This window comes from Dicentrarchus labrax, unplaced genomic scaffold (genome assembly GCF_905237075.1).
Source record: "Dicentrarchus labrax unplaced genomic scaffold, dlabrax2021, whole genome shotgun sequence".
NCBI classification, from domain to species: domain Eukaryota; kingdom Metazoa; phylum Chordata; class Actinopteri; family Moronidae; genus Dicentrarchus; species Dicentrarchus labrax.
This window is the reverse complement of record NW_026136709.1, coordinates 11,471,484-11,491,017: the sequence shown is the minus strand read 5'-3', so window position 1 is coordinate 11,491,017 and position 19,534 is coordinate 11,471,484. Positions and strand designations below refer to the sequence as shown.

Sequence of the window (19,534 nt, the reverse complement as noted above, 5' to 3'; positions counted from 1 at the left end):
TATCTCATTTGTCAAATGTCCTGTTTAACCTGACCTCTTGTAGGTGGCCACACACGACCTCAGATTAATGCTAATAGGCACAGTTTGCCATATCAACTTCACAAGTTGTTTACCATGCTGTGATTGGCTGCGTTCAAGTGGCAGAAACAAATCGAGATACCGGTTGAAGTTTTGAATGAAACAGTGCTTTTATATCGCTAATACTCGAATGAATACTTGAGTGACACGTAATAATACCCAAGTAGCCAAGCCTGTTACAAACAAACGTCGCCTCTTAATTTAAAGCGTTTCAAGCTAAGCCTTTTTTTTCTCTTTCGGGCCACTTGAGCTAAAGTTGTTCCGACAGCACGTAAATGCGTCATTTGGCACGCTGAAGCCAGAGGCGAGGATAGTGAAGAAATCCGACCAACCAAGAGCGGGAGCGGGCGCAGGCGTGGCGTGGTCGAGTGGGAATATGAACAGCGAGAGACATAACTGTCAGTTGGAGCTCAGAGGAGCAGGAGGGGAAGAAAAAAACACGACAGCTCAACTTACTCCATTATCCCCGCGGAGCGACTGGTAACAGCTGATACACTTCACCAGCGCGTGTACAGCCGCGAGTTTGTGTCCACCTCTCAGTCTTCTTTTATGTTTCAGGTCCAGAGAGTGACATCGGCGGAAAACGGCGTGCGCCTGACAGAACAACAACAACAACTAAAATTAAAAAAAAAAAAATGTCCCAGCAGACAGTGAACGGGGTCCCGTCCCGGGGCAAGGTGCTGACTTTGGACAACATGAACCCCAATGTGAAGCGGGTCGAGTACGCGGTCCGAGGTCCCATAGTGCAGCGGGCGGTGCAGATAGAGAAGGAGCTGAAGGAGGTAAAGAAGTCAAGTGCTGGGTCTACACGCGCGGTGTAACGAGTGTGATAACGCGTGAGGAGAAAGATGAATGAGGGGAGTAAATACTAAAGCGCTGCTGATGTGGCACTCAGGAGGGAGTTAGGTGAACTTGTGAAAAGGTGTTTTTTTTATTTCTGTCGCGGTTTAATGTGACGTTACATTTTGGGATTATTGTTTTTATGCATAAGGGTAGATACAAACTGACATAAAGTGTGAGTGGGAGAGAGGATGAATGGATTGATCTGCTTCAAGCTTGAATTTGACTTGTGTTTTATATTTGACACTCATACTTTTTGCTTAAAGCTTATAATTCCATTAAAACACATGTTGTTAAATTCTCTTTTTATTGAAGTGCCTTTCAGTGGATTTTGGCACACACTAGCTATTGTGGACAGTGAGCAAAAACAAAGTTATTTCCCTACTCTGTTTCCTCGAGATATGGTTTCACTAATTCAAGAGAGAGGAAACAGAGGTAGGTTACCCAAATTAAAAAGATGCTTGCCTTGGACAGTTTTCGCAGACTTGGCTGAGAGATTGGAGGCAGGACACTGACAATAGTTCAGCTTTTCCCTGCATGAAGCTTCTGCGCCTAGCACGTCACATTGCATTCCGCTGTGGTAATATTGACCCTCTGTGCTTTCCTGAGGAGGGGCAAGCAGGTTGAACAGGAGTTTTAAAAGCTGTAATGCAACTCTCTCTGCAGTTATGTCCTCTTCTCAAGACACGTAGAGTGCTGCAGGGGGACGTTCTAGCTGCTTTTGAGTTCATTTCACTCTGCTCTAGCCTGAGGTGACTGCAGGATCCAGAGTGAAAGATGTGCATATCGTGGAGGATTATTATGTAAGATGAAGAGGGTACATTCTCTGTTCTCTTTTGTCTCTCTGGGTTCACCCACCTCCCTCCTCCCCACAGGGGAGAGAGTTCATTGGACGAAGCTGCAGCTGTGAGGCCCAGCAGCGTCAGAGCCCTTTCTCTGCAAGGAGGTGCATTACAAGCAGCCCCAGTTCTGCAGAAAGGGATCAAGTTCTTGGTAGTCCACTTGTTTTTCCTCTGAACCTAATGATTAATGTTTGACTGTAATAACTAGAACAAAAGTTTTACTTGTGGTCAAATCCAAAGTCCAGAAGAAAGAGTGCGATTTTAGACTCATGCATCAGTTTAGAATATCCTCATCATGTTGTGTGTTAGATGAACATTATTTGCTCTTAATAGTAGTGTTGAGTGTTTTTCCTGAGAAAACAAGAATGTCCTGAAAAGCAAACAACCTCCTTTCAGTTTACTTTCACCTATTAAACGTCAACGCTTGTGGCGATGCAAATGGGAGTGGTCTAAAACCCAGGAGTGTCTGAGGGGTCAGGAAAGTTTGCATCGCTACAGTTTCCCAGTCATCTGCTGGTGTGCTTCCTGTCAGATCTGTGACTGAAACACTTTTACGGACGGCTCAGCAGATTTTATGCCAGTGTGTGTGTTTCTGTTAATGCGCTGGTGTGGCGATGACCCTTAGAAATCCTTACCCAGACATCTGGCCTGACTGTGCCTGCACTGCAGTCAGCTAATTCAGGCTTTGATCTCAGCTGCTGGCAAATCTGGTGACAATGTGACAGTAGAGCAAGTGTTCTTTTGAGTTGTGAGTTTGTTAAACCACAGAAAATTTTATATCTAGCTGGTGTTTTTAATAAATGTGTCTTGAGGGTTACTTTCATTAGCATCTCATTAGAAATTGTATTGAGTTAGGTAAATCACATGAGCAAAGCAACAGTTATTCAACATTTGCATCAGTTAGAGCTTCAATTAACCCAATTCAAGCTCTTTTAGCATGGCTGAACACTGTTAGAGCGATGGCAGGTTCAGATTATATCATAAGAAATGTCAATTCAGGCCAGGCTCTAGTAACCCCCACAGGGTTTCTTGGCCTGGTTCACTGGTCCGGCCTGTGTAATCAGTGCCTGGTGCTGAGTGAGCAGGAGAACGCAGTGCTGAGCCGGGGGAACCGACTGGCTCCTCTCTATCCCCGAGAACAGGAGCCTCTTTGTTTGGACGAGGGCTAAAAGGGAAACCTGCTGCATCCAGTTACTTAGATTTCAAACAAGCTCATATCTAACTCAGTGCTTACCCAAAGAACCTTGCAGGCCTTGCTCTTGCTGCCAGGACTTATAAATGATAATAATGACTCAGTGGAAATGAAAGTTCTCCCTGTGCCCTTGGAGGCCATTTGCCTGTTTTTTTATCATGTAGAACACAGAATCATGGCTAGGATCATATGATTGGTTTTTTTTGTGCTTTCCTGATCTCTCCAGAGTGACTTAAAAGACAGGAAGGGCATTACCGCTTTATAGTCTTTTTATATTCAGAACAGGAAATGTTGTGAAGTAGATGCAAGCTTAAATATAGGTTTGGGTGACTGCAGTTCTGTTTCTTGCAAGTCCTGTTGGTTAATTAAATTAAATTAGTTTTCAATCTTTGATAAATCACCTTGAGATGTTTGCACTCAACCACCCTCAAACGCCTGAGGCAGGTTTCAGCATTTACATAACATTTTCTTTGGCAAGCTGTTGTGAGAGCCAAGCAATCAGGCACGATTCGTAAAGTGTTCATTTGTTTTTCTGGCACCGCTGTTTTGATATTTTACATTTTGTGTAGCTTTGACTTGACTTGATAAGGGTTTATAACACTAATACAACTAATATTCTTTGCAGTGTCTGTACCTGAACTGCAAATAAAAGGCCAGATTTGGATTTGTTTGGTTGAGTCAGGCGTTACGCTTTTTCTGTAGTCGCTGGCCAGAGGTAGAGCTGCGAAATAACTCACGTTTATCATTGTTCATCAAGTAGAATTTGATGAAAGTTGTGCAATTGTGTTGTGTTGTATTCTCCAAATAATGTTATTGGACAGTTTCAGTTTTGTTTGACATAGTATTTTCATTTGATTTCACAGCAGCATGCAGTAAAATGCCATGACTACCGTATTAGTTTAATGATGTGATATTTGCATGCACAAACCATAAAGAAAAACAAATCCTCATGATTATCACATTAGCAATTTAAATGTTATTGCTCAGCCCTTGCATGAAATAACAGGGGACCTCTATTGTCACATTACATCTTCTGATAAACAACAACAGGTGCAACATGGCGTTACCATCAAACAGACTGACAGGCACCAAACCAGAGCTTGCAGGTCCAGTTAGTTCAAAGCAAAATGAAGATGAAGGACTTGTTTGTTTTAGATGAGGCGAGATATGAAATGGAAAAAGACTCGTTGTGTGATTGGATTTAATCCATCGGTCTTCGAGTCCAGAAACAGAGGGGTTTGTTTCTCTGTGAGCCCCAGCAGTAGCAGCAGCATCATCCCTTCCCAGGCCAGCACATCCTGCTCCACAGACTCTGTGCCAGGGTCTTTGTAAAACAAAAGGCTGCTAATGAGAGAAGATGCATGTGTGAGATGAATACAAGTGTCTCCGGTTTGATTTACATGCGCAGCCATCGGATGGTAATGACACAGATTGCGCAGATTGATTGGGATGCAGTCTGTCTCTGAAAGATTTCACTTTATCTTGAGAGACAATGTGAAGCTTCAGTAATGCAAAGGGAAGGAAGAAGAAAGAAGGAACAAAAAGAACGTTACTTATCTCTCTGTAGAGATAAACTAGGGGTTCTCACCCTCTGTGTTCTCTGTAGAAAGATAAGTCGTGAAGTATCTTGACTTGTGTGTTCAGACATACCCTGTCTGTTTGCAGAGCTGTCACACTGTCTCAGCATTTTCTACACCTCCTACACCTGTTTGTTATTTTATGCTCAGAGACTGAGCTTACACTTCTCTGCCTTTATGTCCCCAGGGGGTCAAGAAACCTTTCTCAGAAGTCATAAAGGCTAATATAGGAGACGCCCATGCAATGGGTCAGAAACCAATCACATTTCTCAGACAGGTAGGACCACTTTGTAAAGTCTTGCCTCATGGTATTTGCTTATGTTTAAAAAGCATGTAACACTCATTATAGTTACAGAAAGTGGACTTTCTACATTCCTGCACACTGAATGTGTCAGGATTTTTGTTAATGTTAGTGTTATTGCGTTTGTTTTGTCCTCCTCTCTCAGGTCTTGGCTCTGTGTTCTTACCCTGAACTCCTGGAAGACAACAAGTTTCCAGAGGACGCCAAGAAAAGGGCGAAGCGTATTCTCCAGGCCTGCGGGGGCCACAGTATAGGTTAGACAACTCCCCCTCAGTCCACCAACCACATTTACACCTCCTCCTTCCAACAACGCACGTCAATAGCATCTTCTTCCATTTGTCTACTCATTAATAATTTATTTGGACAGCCTGTACACTATTTAAACAGGGCATCAACTAATCAATGTAGCATGTTCTGTTTAAATCAAAGTTCATTTTCATGTGTCCAAGGGGCCTACAGCGCGAGCCAGGGCATTGAGTGCGTTCGTCAGGATGTGGCGCGCTACATTGAGAAGAGAGATGGTGGAATCTCCTCCAACCCTGACAACATCTACCTTTCCACTGGGGCCAGTGATGCCATTGTGGTATGGGTTACACTTTGTATCGTCTCCTCTCCAGAAAAGTGCTAACATACTTAAAGCTGAGCCACAAGTTGATATGTTGCCTGTGAATCTTTTCTTTATTCAACTTCTGTTAATTATACACTCAGCCGTACTTTGCACATCAGTGACTTTACACCACCCACAGACCTTTGCCACTGTCAATACAGATTTCTCCTGTTTTATGCAACCTAATCAGGCTACTGAATAACCTTAAGATACACTTAACTACTGCACCAGGAGAGATTAAACTGTGACATTTCTGGCCCACCATGTAGGAGTGTTTGAATAGGGCTGTACCCAACTCAAATTGGCTGTTATATATAAAGATTTGACTATTTGTTCCCTTTTTTTCTTCAGTTTAGCATCACACTAAACTCCTATATCAGCAGTCCTTGCTGTGGAAATGCAGCTACGTGAGTCTCATGTTTTAGCCTACCTCACGTTTTACTGCCTTTCTTTGTCATATGTGATCTTAAAACATCAGATTTCTGAACAGTCGGAGAAAGTAAAAGTGTATAAAATCACTATAACGTGCACCACAGAGCATCTCTCCTGCAGGGCTTCTCACGGCACTGTCAGCCAAAGAGTCAATCCCAGAGGACGGCAGTAATGGAGGTTGTATCACCGTTCTAAAGTGGTTTAGCCGACTTCACTTACAGCCATCACTGGAGCAGCCTGTCTATGGCGCCACACTGCCGTCCATTAACTATCACTCTTCTCCATTTCAATCACAGTTAGTTTTGTGGTTTATGGGCATAAAATCTAGTGCCAAATAATCAGACCCAACTGGTTGTACACCTACCTTCCTTATTACATTCTCCTAAATATTGTTTTATTGCTCCTACCCTCTCAACTCTCTTTCTTCCTTCTTCTCTTCCCTCCTTTCCTTTCTCCTCCCTCTCCCTCCTCCCACCTCCCAGACTATGCTGAAGTTGCTGGTGTGTGGCGAGGGTCGTGATCGCACAGGAGTGATGATCTCCATCCCCCAGTACCCTCTCTACTCGGCGGCCCTGGCAGACCTGGGTGCCGTGCAGGTCAGCTACTACCTGGACGAGGACAAGTGTTGGAGTCTGGATGTTGCAGAGCTCAGGAGATCCCTCAATGCAGCCAGGCAGCACTGCAACCCCCGTGTCCTCTGCATCATCAACCCTGGAAACCCCACCGGTACGTCGGTCGTAGCTTCTGTGTGTGAAATGAAACAGTTTTGTCATTTTTTGTCGCCGTGTGTGTGCACACCTGACTTACAACATCAAACTCTTGTTGTCCTGTGTGATAGGTCAGGTCCAGAGCAGACAGTGCATTGAAGATGTGATCCGATTTGCTAAAGAGGAGCATCTCTTCCTCATGGCTGATGAAGTAATACACCAATGTTATTCCTCAATTCAGACACATTTCACTAGCAGTTTCCTCTGTCTTAAAAAAACAAAACTAGTGATGTCAAAGCAGGTGTTTTGTTTGTTTTTTCACATCACTACTTGGAATGTGACCACAATTACTAACCACAGTAACCACTAAACAGTGGTTGACAAAACACCTCTCAATATAAGGCTGTCAAATACAGCACCACTATTGATTACAGCCTTATAAATGATCATATAGGTTGATGACAATCATTTATCATCCAGGTTGATGACTACATACTGTACATTTGAAATTGAGATAGACATTTCTGCTAACATGCTCGCCTTAATTCATTACTTGTGCAGAAGTTACAGTTAAGTTGCTGTCATTTGCTATGTGAACACACCTTTGTCACTCACTCTTTTGTGTACAGATTTTCTTCTACAATTGTAAAGTATAATGATGGGTTTTTACTGAGGCCTTGTGTATACTATTTAAGCTGTTTTCCCATTTTAGGTCTACCAGGATAATGTCTATGCAGAGGGCTGTAAGTTTCACTCCTTTAAGAAGGTGTTGTTTGAGATGGGACCAGAGTACTCCAGCACAGTGGAGATGGCATCCTTCCACTCTACCTCCAAATGCTACATGGGAGAGTGAGTAGTTAGACACGCAGACAAACAGGACTTGTAACTTCTACAAGCTAAGCTACCGTTGCTGACGTGGACATCATCACCTGTACTAAGAGTATACTTTGTGTTTAACTTACTCTTTTCCTCTGTTTGCTTTTGTCAGGTGTGGATTCCGTGGCGGCTACATGGAGATCATTAACATGGACCCTGAAGTGAAGGCACAACTCACCAAACTAGTGTCGGTGCGTCTGTGCCCCCCTGTCCCCGGACAGGCTCTCTTAGACCTGGTGGTCAACCCTCCGCAGCCCGACGAGCCCTCCTATACCACATTTATGAAGGTCTGCCCCCAGGAAAAACACAAAGCACAGCAGCTATCACACATCCTGGCAATGCTCTGAGTGTATGCAAACACAATTTACTTATGTAAACATCCTGCAATATAATCCACGCATATAATGAGTGTGTTTTGAAAAAATGCTATGTTTCGTTGTTTATGCCAGAACATAATGTATGATTTAGAGATGTTTTATGCCACCTCTTCAAAGGGGGAGAAATGAGGTTGGAACTTTGTAAAGAGGATCACATGTTTTACGCATTCTTTAAAAATCCTGTGTCCGTCTGACCTACAGTTAAGTGGAAGCATTGTGTGGTCAAGGAAGCCATTAGGTCAATAGTCATTAGTGTGTGTATGGGTAATATTGTGTGTTGTAGTGCATGGCTGCATGTTTCGGCATCTAGTTGCATAACTGACCCGGCAAAAGATTTCATTAGTCTATCCCAACCAGCACACCTGGCTTTGAAAACAGTCAACTGAACAGAAGTCACCTTGTATTGTACTTGGTAAATATGTACTACTCCTTTCCTTTAGAGGGTGTGTGTTTACACTGGAACAAGGATATAAAAGCACTTGCTCAGCAGTGAGTGACACATATAGTGGTTAAGCTTGGCTTGTTGTCATGCCTCCAAATGATTAACAAATAAAGGGTTCAGTTCAGGGGTTGGATTCCTCTTAAGTACCCATCTAAACCAGAGACAAGTAGGCCCGCCCCATTCATCCTCAGTTATTGAAGTTGGAAAATAATCAGTTATTTGGTTCTCCACTGCAGAATGTAAATAATGGAAGCCAGACAAAATAATATTATTACCAGCATGTCACAGCCTGTACTGAAAACTCAGATATTATGAAACTTGTTGGCTGTTGGCTGTTGGCAACCATCTGGTGATAAACATTGACTTTACGAGTTAATGTGGCGCTTGTGAACGCACCATTAGTTCTTGTCTTTGAGAGAACCTGAATGCCCTGACAGCTTTAACTTTTTCTTCCTCCTCAGGAGCGAACAGTGGTGTTAGCAGATTTAGCAGAGAAGGCCAGACTCACGGAGCAGATCTTCAACAAAGTACCCGGTATCACCTGTAACCCGGTGCAGGGGGCCATGTACACCTTCCCCCGCATCACTCTTTCTCAGAAGGCAATCGACAAGGCAAAGGTCTACACTACACACACACCTTATCTCACTGTTGAGCATCATCCTGATTTTACTTGTCTGCGTGGATGTGATCACTTCAAATGCGTGCATGTGTCCATCCACAGGAGGAAGGCCAGGTCCCAGACATGTTCTACTGTATGAAGCTGCTGGAAGAGGAGGGTATCTGCCTGGTGCCAGGAAGTGGCTTTGGCCAGAGAGAGGGAACCTTCCACTTCAGGTAAGTACAGCTCAACTGGACTTTTTGTCCTAAAATCAGCTCATTCTAAGTCTAATAGACTCTGGTTTAACTACACCTGTGGCAGTGTTAACCCACATCCTGCTACTGTCTTCCTCTGTCCAGAATGACCATCTTGCCTCCAACTGAGAAGCTGAAGGTTGTGCTGCACAAGATCTCAGAGTTCCACCTGCGGTTCACACAAGAGTTTTCATAACGACCTTGCCACCTTTCAGCTACATCTCAAGAACCAACTCATTCAGTGCCAGTATCCTCAAGTGCCTTTGTGTGAAGGAAGCAGCAGTCTCAACGTCACTGCCTCCGGCATTCATGCCAGATCAGATTCTTAAATTCAGATTTTTTAAAGAGATGATTTTCACTGTTTTTTTCCATCAATGAAGAACCTTGAACATTTCCTTGTTTAGACAGTATGTGAAAGCTAGTCATAGTGCCTTCTCATGTGTACGTACAGCATGTGAAGATATGATTTCAGTACATGATGCACTTTCCCACAGTATTGCCAGTCCAGGTTTGTTCATGTGGTTTGTAATGTTCAAAAATATGTTCTAGGGCTGATGGTATGTTTTTATCTATAGAGAGTTTAAGATATTTCAGATGCTGCTACAGGGGCATCTCTCTCCTGCCCAGACTTGTAGAGCCAAATTAATTTGAAGTATCAATTTAACATGTTAGGTACTTGATTAATCTGACTGGCCATAGAGCCATTTGTATTTCTAATGTTTAAATTGTTCTTAAATGTGATTAAAAACACTTGAATTTCTAAAACACTTCTGAAATGTATGCAATGTCACCTCACACGTTTGCAACACATCTTTGAGCTTGTATTGACTGACAGGAACAAAAGAGTCACATTTAAGTGCTGGCCCACAAAGCCGCCATCATTTTTGTATTTTATTTAAAAAGACTTTAACAGTGCTTACATGCTTTTAGAAACAGAAGAAAGCGGAATCTCTTGGAATGAATAGAAACTAAAACGATGATTTAACATTGTAATCATCACAGCAACTCAGTAACACCGTTTAACTCCCCCCCCCCAGCGTCCTCTAAGACTCCGACCCGAGCACGGTAAGAGTTCTTAGCTACTTGTCGAGAGACATTCTCAAAGTTCGTCTCTGTTCTGTGATAGCTTTGTGGCGTGCTTTTCCAAGAACTTGCTCAGCCCCTCCACTGTTCTGTCTCCACCTTCTAATTTGATGGGACTCTGCTTGCTGTTGCTCGGGGAAAAGTATATCGTGGGGAAGCCTTCCACTTTGTAGCTTTCATTTGGCACGTCGTTAGCCGTGGCGTCCATCTTGGCGATCACCAGGTTCTTCTCTCCCTTGTACCTTTTGCCCAGAGCCAAATAATCGGGCTCCATCTTCTTACAGTGGCCGCACCAGGGAGCGTAAAACTCAATCAGGACATCCTTTTGGGTGTCCATGACGATCTCGTCAAAGGTCTTTCCTACCACAACCTTAACCGGTCCTTTGTTGTTCTTTGGCACTGGCTGGGACTTGATGATGGGTTTGAGCTTTCCTGAAGACAGGAGAGAGAAATTCAGAAGAAGTGTGAATTGACTTCCAGTGTGAACTGCTAGAACTGGAGCTGCTGTTTATTTATGCACAGTATACAGGCAAGATTAGTGCAGCTAATCAAATTGTAGAGCTACAAAGTGCTGCCATCATGTGCTGGAATATTCACCTATACTAAAAAAAATTCCAGTCCTGGAAATTATATAACTAATGTGACATCTTCAGAAGTGAAACTTGGCTTTTACAGTGCAATTAACTAAAGGAAACTGTATGTGCCTCACATTGTTAATCAGACAAACAAACAAAAAAAAAGAAACCTCACCTTTCTTGAAAGCCTTAACAAAGTCTCTCAATACTTCAGAGTCAACCTCCTCTGGCTCCATGGCAAACTTTTTGCCTCCTTCTGCCAGAATTCCCACATTCACTTCCTCCCCGCTGTCGCTCAGGCCTAAGGTCTTCAGCTCTTCTGCAAAGTCCTCCTCATCAGCGATGGCAAACGTGTACTCTGGGAAGTCCTTGGCCACGTCGAGTACCTTGGACCGCCAGAACTGCGTAGCTAAAAAATAAAAGACAAACAAGAGAAGATGTTTGTTGTTAGGTCAGGTCGTGTAAATTGTTCAGTAGTTGCTGGCGTCTATTCCACAGGCAAGGTCTCGGGTCAAACCCATGAACTAAAATATGAGAAACTCACTTTTCCTGTAGTCAAAGCTGAAGTCCACTCCATAGTACACAACCACTAGGGGTCTTTTGGTGTAGCGCTTGGCATCATTGCTTGGTTTCCTGTGGCCCACCAGAGGAATCACATGCTTTTTGAAGAACTCCTGCACTTCTGACACCGATGTAGAGTCCTATGTGATAAATACATTTTTGTGTCTCGAGTTCAACAGTTACTTTTTAACAAAGAATTCAGAAAACACACTTTTTAGAGGTGGATTATGCAGCAGTGCTGCAGAAACTCCTTACTGCTAATCTAGTCTATTTTTAAACCGATACTAGAACTGAAAGAAAGTACAGACATGTATGATTCAGAGTTTCATACCCTGTGAAGAAAATTAAAAACCACAACTGAACCAATCACCACTGAAAATGATAAAACAGCCTTCCTACCTTTACTGCAAATGTATGCGATGCTGGCTCGTACTTGGAGAGGAACTTTTCAGGGTGAACGATGACAATCTGACCAGGTGAAGCTTTGAGTAGTTTGGACACTTCAGAGCTGAAGGTGTGACGGAAGGTGAAGTCTTCCCTCAGTGCATTACCTTTTTCAGACAGAAAGAGAGAGACCGAGAGCAATGAGAGTTTGAAGAACAACAAGAAAGGGTTTAAGGCAGTCTCTGCTCTCACCACACAGAGATATTAAAAACTGACAATGATCTCTAACCAAGCTTCCTTTATACAGCACACAAAAGCATAAAGTGAAAAATAACTGCATTCTTTAGTTTAGTGTCACTCATACAACTGCAAATTTAGTGGCGACATTATTGGCTCTGAGCACATGTCCAGCTCATGGTACTTACAGGCCTCAATGTAGATCTCATAGGCGGCGTCCTGTTCGTCGGAGAACACGCCGACTATGACAGCATCGTCACCATCTTTGATTAGCTCCTGCACCTGTTTCACTGCCTGAACCTGCTTGGAGGGAGGCCCTGCCTGCTCGCCCATGTACTCCACAATACCTAGCGGGAAAGGGAAAGAAGTGAAATTTGCACACAAGCCTCCATAAATACGAACCTTCGCATACATGGAAAACAGCGAGGATAGACCGATTTGTAGGAGTATAAATGACATTACAGTGTCGTTAAGTGACGTACCATGCTGCTCTCTGGGTCCGTTGTAGTCAAACACTTTGCCTTTCCTGAAGATCTTGAGGGTGGGATAGCCCGTGACTCCAAAACGTGTTGCGACTTCGCTCTCCACAGTGGCGTCCACCTTGGCCAGAGGGATGGGAGGAGTGCGCTGGCTCAACTCCTTGGCTGCCTTCTCGTACTCTGGAGCCAAACGCTTGCAGTGCCCACACCTGAAGGTTAGTTACATAACAGGCAAATAATGAGGAATGCTTTTATTAGTCTTAACAACCGCTATTAAAAAGCTATCACTATCACTCCAATGGATGTCTGCGTGTTATTTCTATCTGTATTTTATGATTTACCATGGAGCGTAGAACTCCACCAGGATGATGTCTGCATTGTTAACAGTCTCATCAAAGTTGTCCTTGGTCAGCACCAGCGTCGCCTCAGGAGGGGGCTTCCAATCCGGCTGTGCCACCTCTTTTATCCGGGCCACGATAGCTGCAACAAACACGCATTCAACACATTACTGCCAATTCTTTCCCAAAAAGGAAGTCAGCTTTAGTTTGTGGTAGTGGTTAAATGAATTACATGTCCCTACCCTTCTCTGTCCTGTCTCCGTCGTAATCCACAGGTTCCCCATTTTTCAGGATCTTGATGGTGGGATAGCCCGACACTTCGAACCTGCTCGCCAACTCAGTGGCTACTGTTGCATCCACTTTGGCCACAGGTATAGGAGGGTCGTTCTCCTTAAGAGCCTGAGCGATTTTCTCATACTCCGGGGCGAACTGTTTGCAGTGGCCACACCTAAAAAAAAAATATTAGAAGTGATGGAAAGTTTGCAGGGATATGGCAAGTAAGGGAGGGACAATTCTCAAGCTGAGGAATAACATACGTACCAAGGGGCGTAAAACTCAACCAGAACTGTGTCTTTGCCCTCCATGAAAGTTTCATAGTTGCGATCAGTGAGAACCACCACTCCATTTTCTTCTTTCACCTCTGTGTCGTCATCATCATCATCATCATCATCCTCCTCCTCATCATCACTGTCCTCTTCATCAGACTCCTCCTTCTCCTCTGTAACATCTGACAGCAAACAAGAAAAAGGACACAAGCTGATTCCAGGAGCAACTTATAACCTCAAACAGTCTAAACGCTGCTGGTTTTACTCCTGATACCATTAAAGCATAGAGATAACATGTAGCATGTGGTAGCAACACACATCCTGTCTGTAACAGAGGTTTCCTGTACTGTCACAATGTAGCAGAAACAAGCTGAACCAAGCTGAACCAAGCTTTTGGATATGCCTAACGTTATAACAATGCACATTTGTACGTGTTGGCCAGTCCTGTTGACATTAGCCGACCTGTCCTGTGAGCTAGCGTGCTAGCAGAACTAGCCAGATGTTACAGTAACTTAGCTAACTCACAGATAACGCACACCAGCTGCGACACTGCGACACTTCAACAACTCGTTCAGCTGCAGCGCGACACGCAAGGCTCTGACATGACTCCCACTTACCATCCTCACATCTGCTGACAGTTGCAAAGTGTGCGACACCGAGCAACACAATCAGGAGCAGAGCAACCTTCCTCATTGTCCAAAGATGACGCGGTCCGGTGGTTAACGACGTGCTTCTCGGAGGTAGCCGGCTAATTGACTTAGCTAATAACACTGATGAATGTCATCAAAACACTGTCGGCTGCACAGACCCGCTGTCCGGATCAATACTGATGTGCGGCTGTGAACGCCTTTGGCTCGTGGTTTCATACAAACTAATCAGTCGTGAAATCACGCACGCCTCCTCCTCCGTCTGGAACTTGTCTGAGTTGCCACGTCGTGATTGGCTCTCATCGTCGGCTGTCCTCCAATCACACTCCGCCACTCAATTATACGTTGGAGGATGTGATTGGAGGATTTTATTTATTTATTTCCCTTCTTGGTCTTCTGCCACAAATAACTGCTACACACTTTGCCAGTGGGTTAGAAAGACCGTATTTGATGTACAAACTTTATTTACACAAACAGTGACTCTTTATCACAGTGTTTCAGTCTTTAAAGCCTAAGGGTCAGAATTTAGATAGCAAACCTCTATATATCTTGAGGCTGTATATCCCAGAACAACTGTTCACACTGTATTCTTATTGAAGAAACTTTTGTTTGCAAACAAATAATAACACATTAGTCAGCTCTTAGGGAATAAGGACAGACAACTGCAGACAATCTAAATTAAAATACATTTATTGATAGCTGACTAATATGTCAAACTACAGAAATGATTCTTTATTATATAAAGGTAGAAATAACTTTGTACACACAACCTTGAGACTGAACATGTATTTTTATTGATGCATTAACCATACAAAGGCTAATCTGCGTTAATAAATAAATTGTCCATCTATCAGTTACAAAGTCACAAAGAACTAGCCATAATGTTTTTTTGTAATGATACTTATAAAGTACCCACCATTATTGGAAGCCTTATTTTAAATGTTTATGTGATCCAGGTAATCTCCTATTTCTATACAGTATAACTAACAGTTTAATAAATGTAGACCTTTGAGACATCTACTGGACTCTGCTTCTTATTTGACTTTACACTCGCAGGCTCCTCATGGACCAGAACTTCCACCACCACCTCTGTGTGGGTGGCCTGAGTTTTACTTAACCTGCCACTGTCATTTGTTTGAATGCATTGGTCAGCCTGCTTCTCCAGAACATCTTCTGTCCAAACCCTGATGAGTGAAGCTGAGTCTGAGAGGGGCAGGTAGTTTTGTGCCTTTAAAGAAGTCTGGAGCTCTCTGTTTATAGGGTTTTCTTTGGCTCTTGTTCCAGGTTGTTGTGAATTATCCGATGCCACAACACTGTCTGGGGTGGGATTTTCTCCTTGTTGGTCGTTCTGCTGCAGGAACTGTGGTATTTCTAGTTCAAGCTTGGACCTGGAAATGCAGTGTTGCGCAAAATAAGTTCGGAACTATTATCAGTTTGTAATTTACATTTCAAAGTTTGCTTAAGAATACTTTATAGCCTAAGTAGATGCATGAGATTTTTTATTACCGGAGCAGGTGAGATGCAGGTAGGGTTTCTCTGTGCCCACTGACTGTGCAGTCTTTTATCATCATCTCTTCTGTCATTTTTGTTCTTATTAAGTCCTGTAACAGAATCACACAGTGTTAGGCTTTCCAGAAGATATCTTTTAAAATAATGTATTGTGTGTGAGAGAAAGTATGTATATGAGGCTGACTCGCCTGTGCATCCCTGTTGGACGGCTCCTGTACGGGTGAGATGATGGGACTGTTCTCCTCCCTGTAGCGATGGGCTTTGGTGGGCAGAGTGTGGTGCAGACTGTTTGAGAGGGCGTTTAGTCTGAACAATAGTTCATCCACCAAACATTCAAACTCCTCAAAGTAGTAAGTCTGAAAAACCAAAAGGCAAAGTCATTGGCCTCTGAATTTAGGTGTAACTAATATAATTAGGTGGTATGATGTGGAACATTTGAGGAGGTAGAGTAGCGTGAGATAGTAATTAATAATCCTGGTTTAGTAGCTCAGTAATAATCTCAGTAGTTCACACAAGGTCATTTGAAAATAATATATAGAAATTTAAAAGCAACTTTAATGATAATGTAATATTTTACAAGAAATCTCAGGACTGAGTAGCTTATTCCTTACCTTCACTTCCACATGATTTTCGATCCATGCTTGTCTCCGCTGCCCAGTGAAGTCAGAGACCCTCTGTCTGATGTAGCCGGCTAATTCAGCTACAGTGAAAAAATTCCCCCTGCTTTGAGATCTTTTGGCACTTCTGACCAATGAGGACACAACACCTATAGCCTACAAGAAAGACAGATTGCTGTTAGACTCATCTGGACTCTGACAGACTGTTTCCTTCACAAAAAAAGTTGTGCAGATACTTAATTTATGCATAAATCAGTGTATTCAGGCAAAAAAAAGTAATAGTATTATTAGTATATATATACCACTGCTGTCCACACCACAGAAGACGACAGATAGAGAATGTCACAGTAAAGGAAATCATGCTCTGAGAGGAGGAGGCCCCTAACGGCTCTGGGACCCCAGTAGTGACAGAGCAGAGTCTGAAAGGTGCGGGAAAGTGAGCTGAAGGCCAAGGAGCTCTGTACGAACAGGAGATTCCCCACACAGGACAGCGCCGCCATTAGGATAACACCTGAAATCTAGGACAGTAGAAGGAGACCATTTTCATTATTTCAGACACTCTAGTGGAGGGGTCTCAAACTATACAATAGGAAGGCCACTTGAACATTCAAGTACTACAAGAAAGCACAATATTCTGAAAATATTTCCATTCCTAACATCATACCTGCAAACAACAGTTTCTATACTTTTTTCATAATCATCATTTTTTATCATCTTCGCAGCCAAACAACAAATGAAGGACCCAAACCTAATTATCGACACGTTTACCGGCACCTTTGACCTTTGCCATCATTGTTGCCAAACTATACATATACACATATTACATATATACATACACACATAAATGTTTTAAAATATATTTAATTGTATATTCAGGGATACTTTAAATTGATATGAAACAACTAGAAAAAACACATTTTAATGAATAATAATATTACAGGCGGGATAATATAATATTTTTGACCTGGGTCAGCAGTTTGAGATCCCCGGGCTACTGATAATAATAACTTCCTGAACTTCCATTTTAGTGAGAATACCCATATAAACAGGGTGAAAATGCAGAAAAATACTATCAGCATTACCTGTGTAGGTAGGACACTATAGGAATTGCATTAATGAGACATAAATACATTTACAGTTTTTTTCCAAGTCCTACACATGAACAGGAGTGCAGTATATTAATGAGGCTATTGTGTTACATAATCAGGAACAACCTCACACTGTAGCACACATGAAAGCAAATCATGTGGAATACTTTATTGATGTTTTTTTATTATGTATCCCTACAAACAGATGTGCTTTTCCTAAAATAATATTTAAGCGGGTAGTGCTTAACTGGTGGTCTTGCTGCACAAGGTGTTTACCATTGGCCAGAGAAGGCTGGAGAGTGAGCGGGTGAGGAGTGTAGCAGAGTTGGTCCACGTCCGGTTCACCCTCAACATAGTCGCACACTTCATGATGAGGAGGAAGAGCGCAACGCCACGCAGCGTACGAATATACTGCAGACACAAAAGACGTCTTAAACCCTGTGAATCATTGCCGTCATCTTTACAACCCACACTGTGATCTCTAAAGGACTTCTCAACCATAAACTTGAGCTTTCCTTGTGTATTTATGAAGGGTGTGTTTAATAAAAACAACAAAACCTTGCACATGGTGTGTCTTCTTAACTACAATGTAATGATACATGCAAAGTTTTAGTTATGTGCTGCCAATACACTCATTATTATCTTATTAAAGATGGGGCTGTTCATTTTCTGAGAGAAGGTACTGAAACAAATAAAGCAGGACATGCAGTAGCCGGTTCTCTCAACATTAAATATTTGTTTTCCTGTCTCTCCAACCGTCCTTTCACTGCTTTCAGTCATCTCTTTCTTTCTCTCACTTGTTCCCAGGTAGCCAGGAGGCTGACATCAACAGGTCCTCTGTGATTGTGTCTCTGCAGCAGCTCCACAACCTCCAAGATAATAATGGAGCGATAGATGTAATAAACGTAGTACACTAGGGTTACTGTCAGCAAACTGACCTGCAAGAGAGAGAGAGAGAGAGAGAGAGAGAGAGAGAGAGAGGTATATATCTACACCAGTAAAGCATAATCAGGTAGATTTCATTCTTTGCTGTGTGCTTTGACCTTCATTACTACACAAGTATGTTAGTTTAAGAGCTACAGGTTACTTTACCCTTTCGGCTAGGTCATTGTGATCTTGTTTGCATTGGTGTGTGTGTCTGAGTGTGTGCATGTTTCCATGTGTCTGCTCTATGTACGAGCATGTAAGTCTTTTTTGGAATTATTTTGTCAAAATTAATAATCATTTTTAAATGTGTGTGTATTTGTATATATGCGTTAGACTCACCTCCAGCCAGTTGGAGGGTGTCCTCCAGTATCCCACCAGCCCTTGCTGCCCTACAGTGTTTACCTGACCACAGAGTTGTAGCAAAGACAAGAGAAGGAAGAGGAGCTAGAGGGTAGGAAGGAAAAACATGAGGAAATTTAAGGCTTTCTGACAGAATCTGACTTAAAATCTCATTATGTATTTGGTTGTAGAAGGTTTTGTCTGTATATTTTGCTTTCTCAGGCTTTATGATGGTGTGGAATACTAGTTGTTTATTCAGATAACAGGTAATGCAGTATTGTACCTGGCAGACCATAACAACAAAGTCCCACACAGCAGGAGTGTGATAAACCCTAACTGACTGGACTTTGGCAGAGGTCAGCAGGACACCGGTGGGGCTCTGCTCAGCGAGCATTGTCACGTCTGTGAATAAATTGGGGGCAGGGCTGAACAAGGTGAACTGGACCCTCACGGCCACTGTCTGTCTGCCCAGCCAGCCACCTGAATGCAGGAGCTTCAGTCTGGATGCAGCATCAGACCTGTGGAAGAATGGAGGACAGCTGAATGATGGTAGCGTGATTAGAGTTGACATTACAGGAAATCATTTTGGCAAAGATCAAATTTGGGAAAAAAAGTATCATTCATGTGTGTGTTTCTTACTTTGTGTGGCCTAACCCAACTGTAGCATTTGGTTCTAAGTAGCAGCCCAGGTGACCACATGTCCTTGGAGGTGTTTCAAGTAAGACATTTGAGCGTAGATGATAAGATGTACTGCTCCCGGACAAGAACAAGCGAAGACATTCTGGTACAAGAGTCACAGTAGAGACCTGTGGAGTCATACACAGTGCAGACAGTCAGGATACACACAAAGCAAAATCATGAATCAAAGGTGACACTTGTGCAGAGTTTAACAGGTTAAAGACTTTTTCAAAAATATATATTTTGGGGCCTTTATTGAATAAGACAGCTGAAGATAGACAGGAAAGGGGGAGAAAGAGAGGGGATGTCATGTAGCAAAGAGCCACAGGTTGGATTTGAGCCCATGGGTGCTTCAGCAGGGAATCAGTTGTCACAATACAAAGTTTTTTTAAGAATACATTTAA

General features: G+C 42.9%; 3 protein-coding genes across 4 annotated transcripts in view; 1 reads left to right on the top strand and 2 right to left on the bottom strand.

Annotated features, from left to right (window-relative positions):
• Positions 1-391: 391 nt before the first annotated feature.
• On the top strand, positions 392-9,888 carry si:ch211-217a12.1 (alanine aminotransferase 2-like). 2 transcript variants are annotated; one of them, XM_051410435.1, is made up of 12 exons: positions 392-558; positions 637-860; positions 4,717-4,806; positions 4,976-5,084; positions 5,280-5,413; positions 6,352-6,595; positions 6,708-6,787; positions 7,289-7,425; positions 7,565-7,739; positions 8,733-8,888; positions 8,993-9,105; positions 9,229-9,888. In XM_051410435.1, the coding sequence occupies exons 2-12, from the start codon at positions 714-716 to the stop codon at positions 9,317-9,319; spliced, it is 1,476 nt and encodes a 491-aa protein (XP_051266395.1). In that variant the 5' UTR covers positions 392-558; positions 637-713; the 3' UTR covers positions 9,320-9,888. The 2 variants fall into 2 exon arrangements, with proteins under 2 accessions (XP_051266395.1, XP_051266396.1); XM_051410436.1 differs by having other exon boundaries at positions 440-558; positions 643-860.
• Positions 9,889-9,974: 86 nt separating this feature from the next.
• pdia4 (protein disulfide isomerase family A, member 4) lies at positions 9,975-14,238 on the bottom strand. Its single transcript, XM_051410432.1, has 10 exons — positions 13,943-14,238; positions 13,321-13,507; positions 13,023-13,228; positions 12,784-12,922; positions 12,446-12,651; positions 12,152-12,310; positions 11,742-11,893; positions 11,326-11,482; positions 10,957-11,190; positions 9,975-10,638 (listed from the first exon to the last, which is right to left on the bottom strand). The coding sequence occupies exons 1-10, from the start codon at positions 14,016-14,018 to the stop codon at positions 10,223-10,225; spliced, it is 1,932 nt and encodes a 643-aa protein (XP_051266392.1). The 5' UTR covers positions 14,019-14,238; the 3' UTR covers positions 9,975-10,222.
• A 505-nt stretch (positions 14,239-14,743) lies between these two features.
• LOC127369251 (polycystic kidney disease 1 like 1) overlaps positions 14,744-19,534 on the bottom strand; it is a 36,191-nt gene continuing 31,400 nt past the window's right edge. Inside the window, exons 47-56 of the mRNA XM_051410431.1 lie at positions 19,092-19,258; positions 18,736-18,970; positions 18,453-18,557; positions 17,984-18,124; positions 17,463-17,597; positions 16,401-16,616; positions 16,093-16,254; positions 15,670-15,837; positions 15,479-15,573; positions 14,744-15,360 (exon numbers count right to left, since the gene is read on the bottom strand). Coding sequence (XP_051266391.1) covers positions 14,964-15,360; positions 15,479-15,573; positions 15,670-15,837; positions 16,093-16,254; positions 16,401-16,616; positions 17,463-17,597; positions 17,984-18,124; positions 18,453-18,557; positions 18,736-18,970; positions 19,092-19,258 — 1,821 coding nt within the window. The 3' untranslated portion in view covers positions 14,744-14,963. The remainder of the gene's footprint in view (positions 15,361-15,478; positions 15,574-15,669; positions 15,838-16,092; positions 16,255-16,400; positions 16,617-17,462; positions 17,598-17,983; positions 18,125-18,452; positions 18,558-18,735; positions 18,971-19,091; positions 19,259-19,534) is intronic.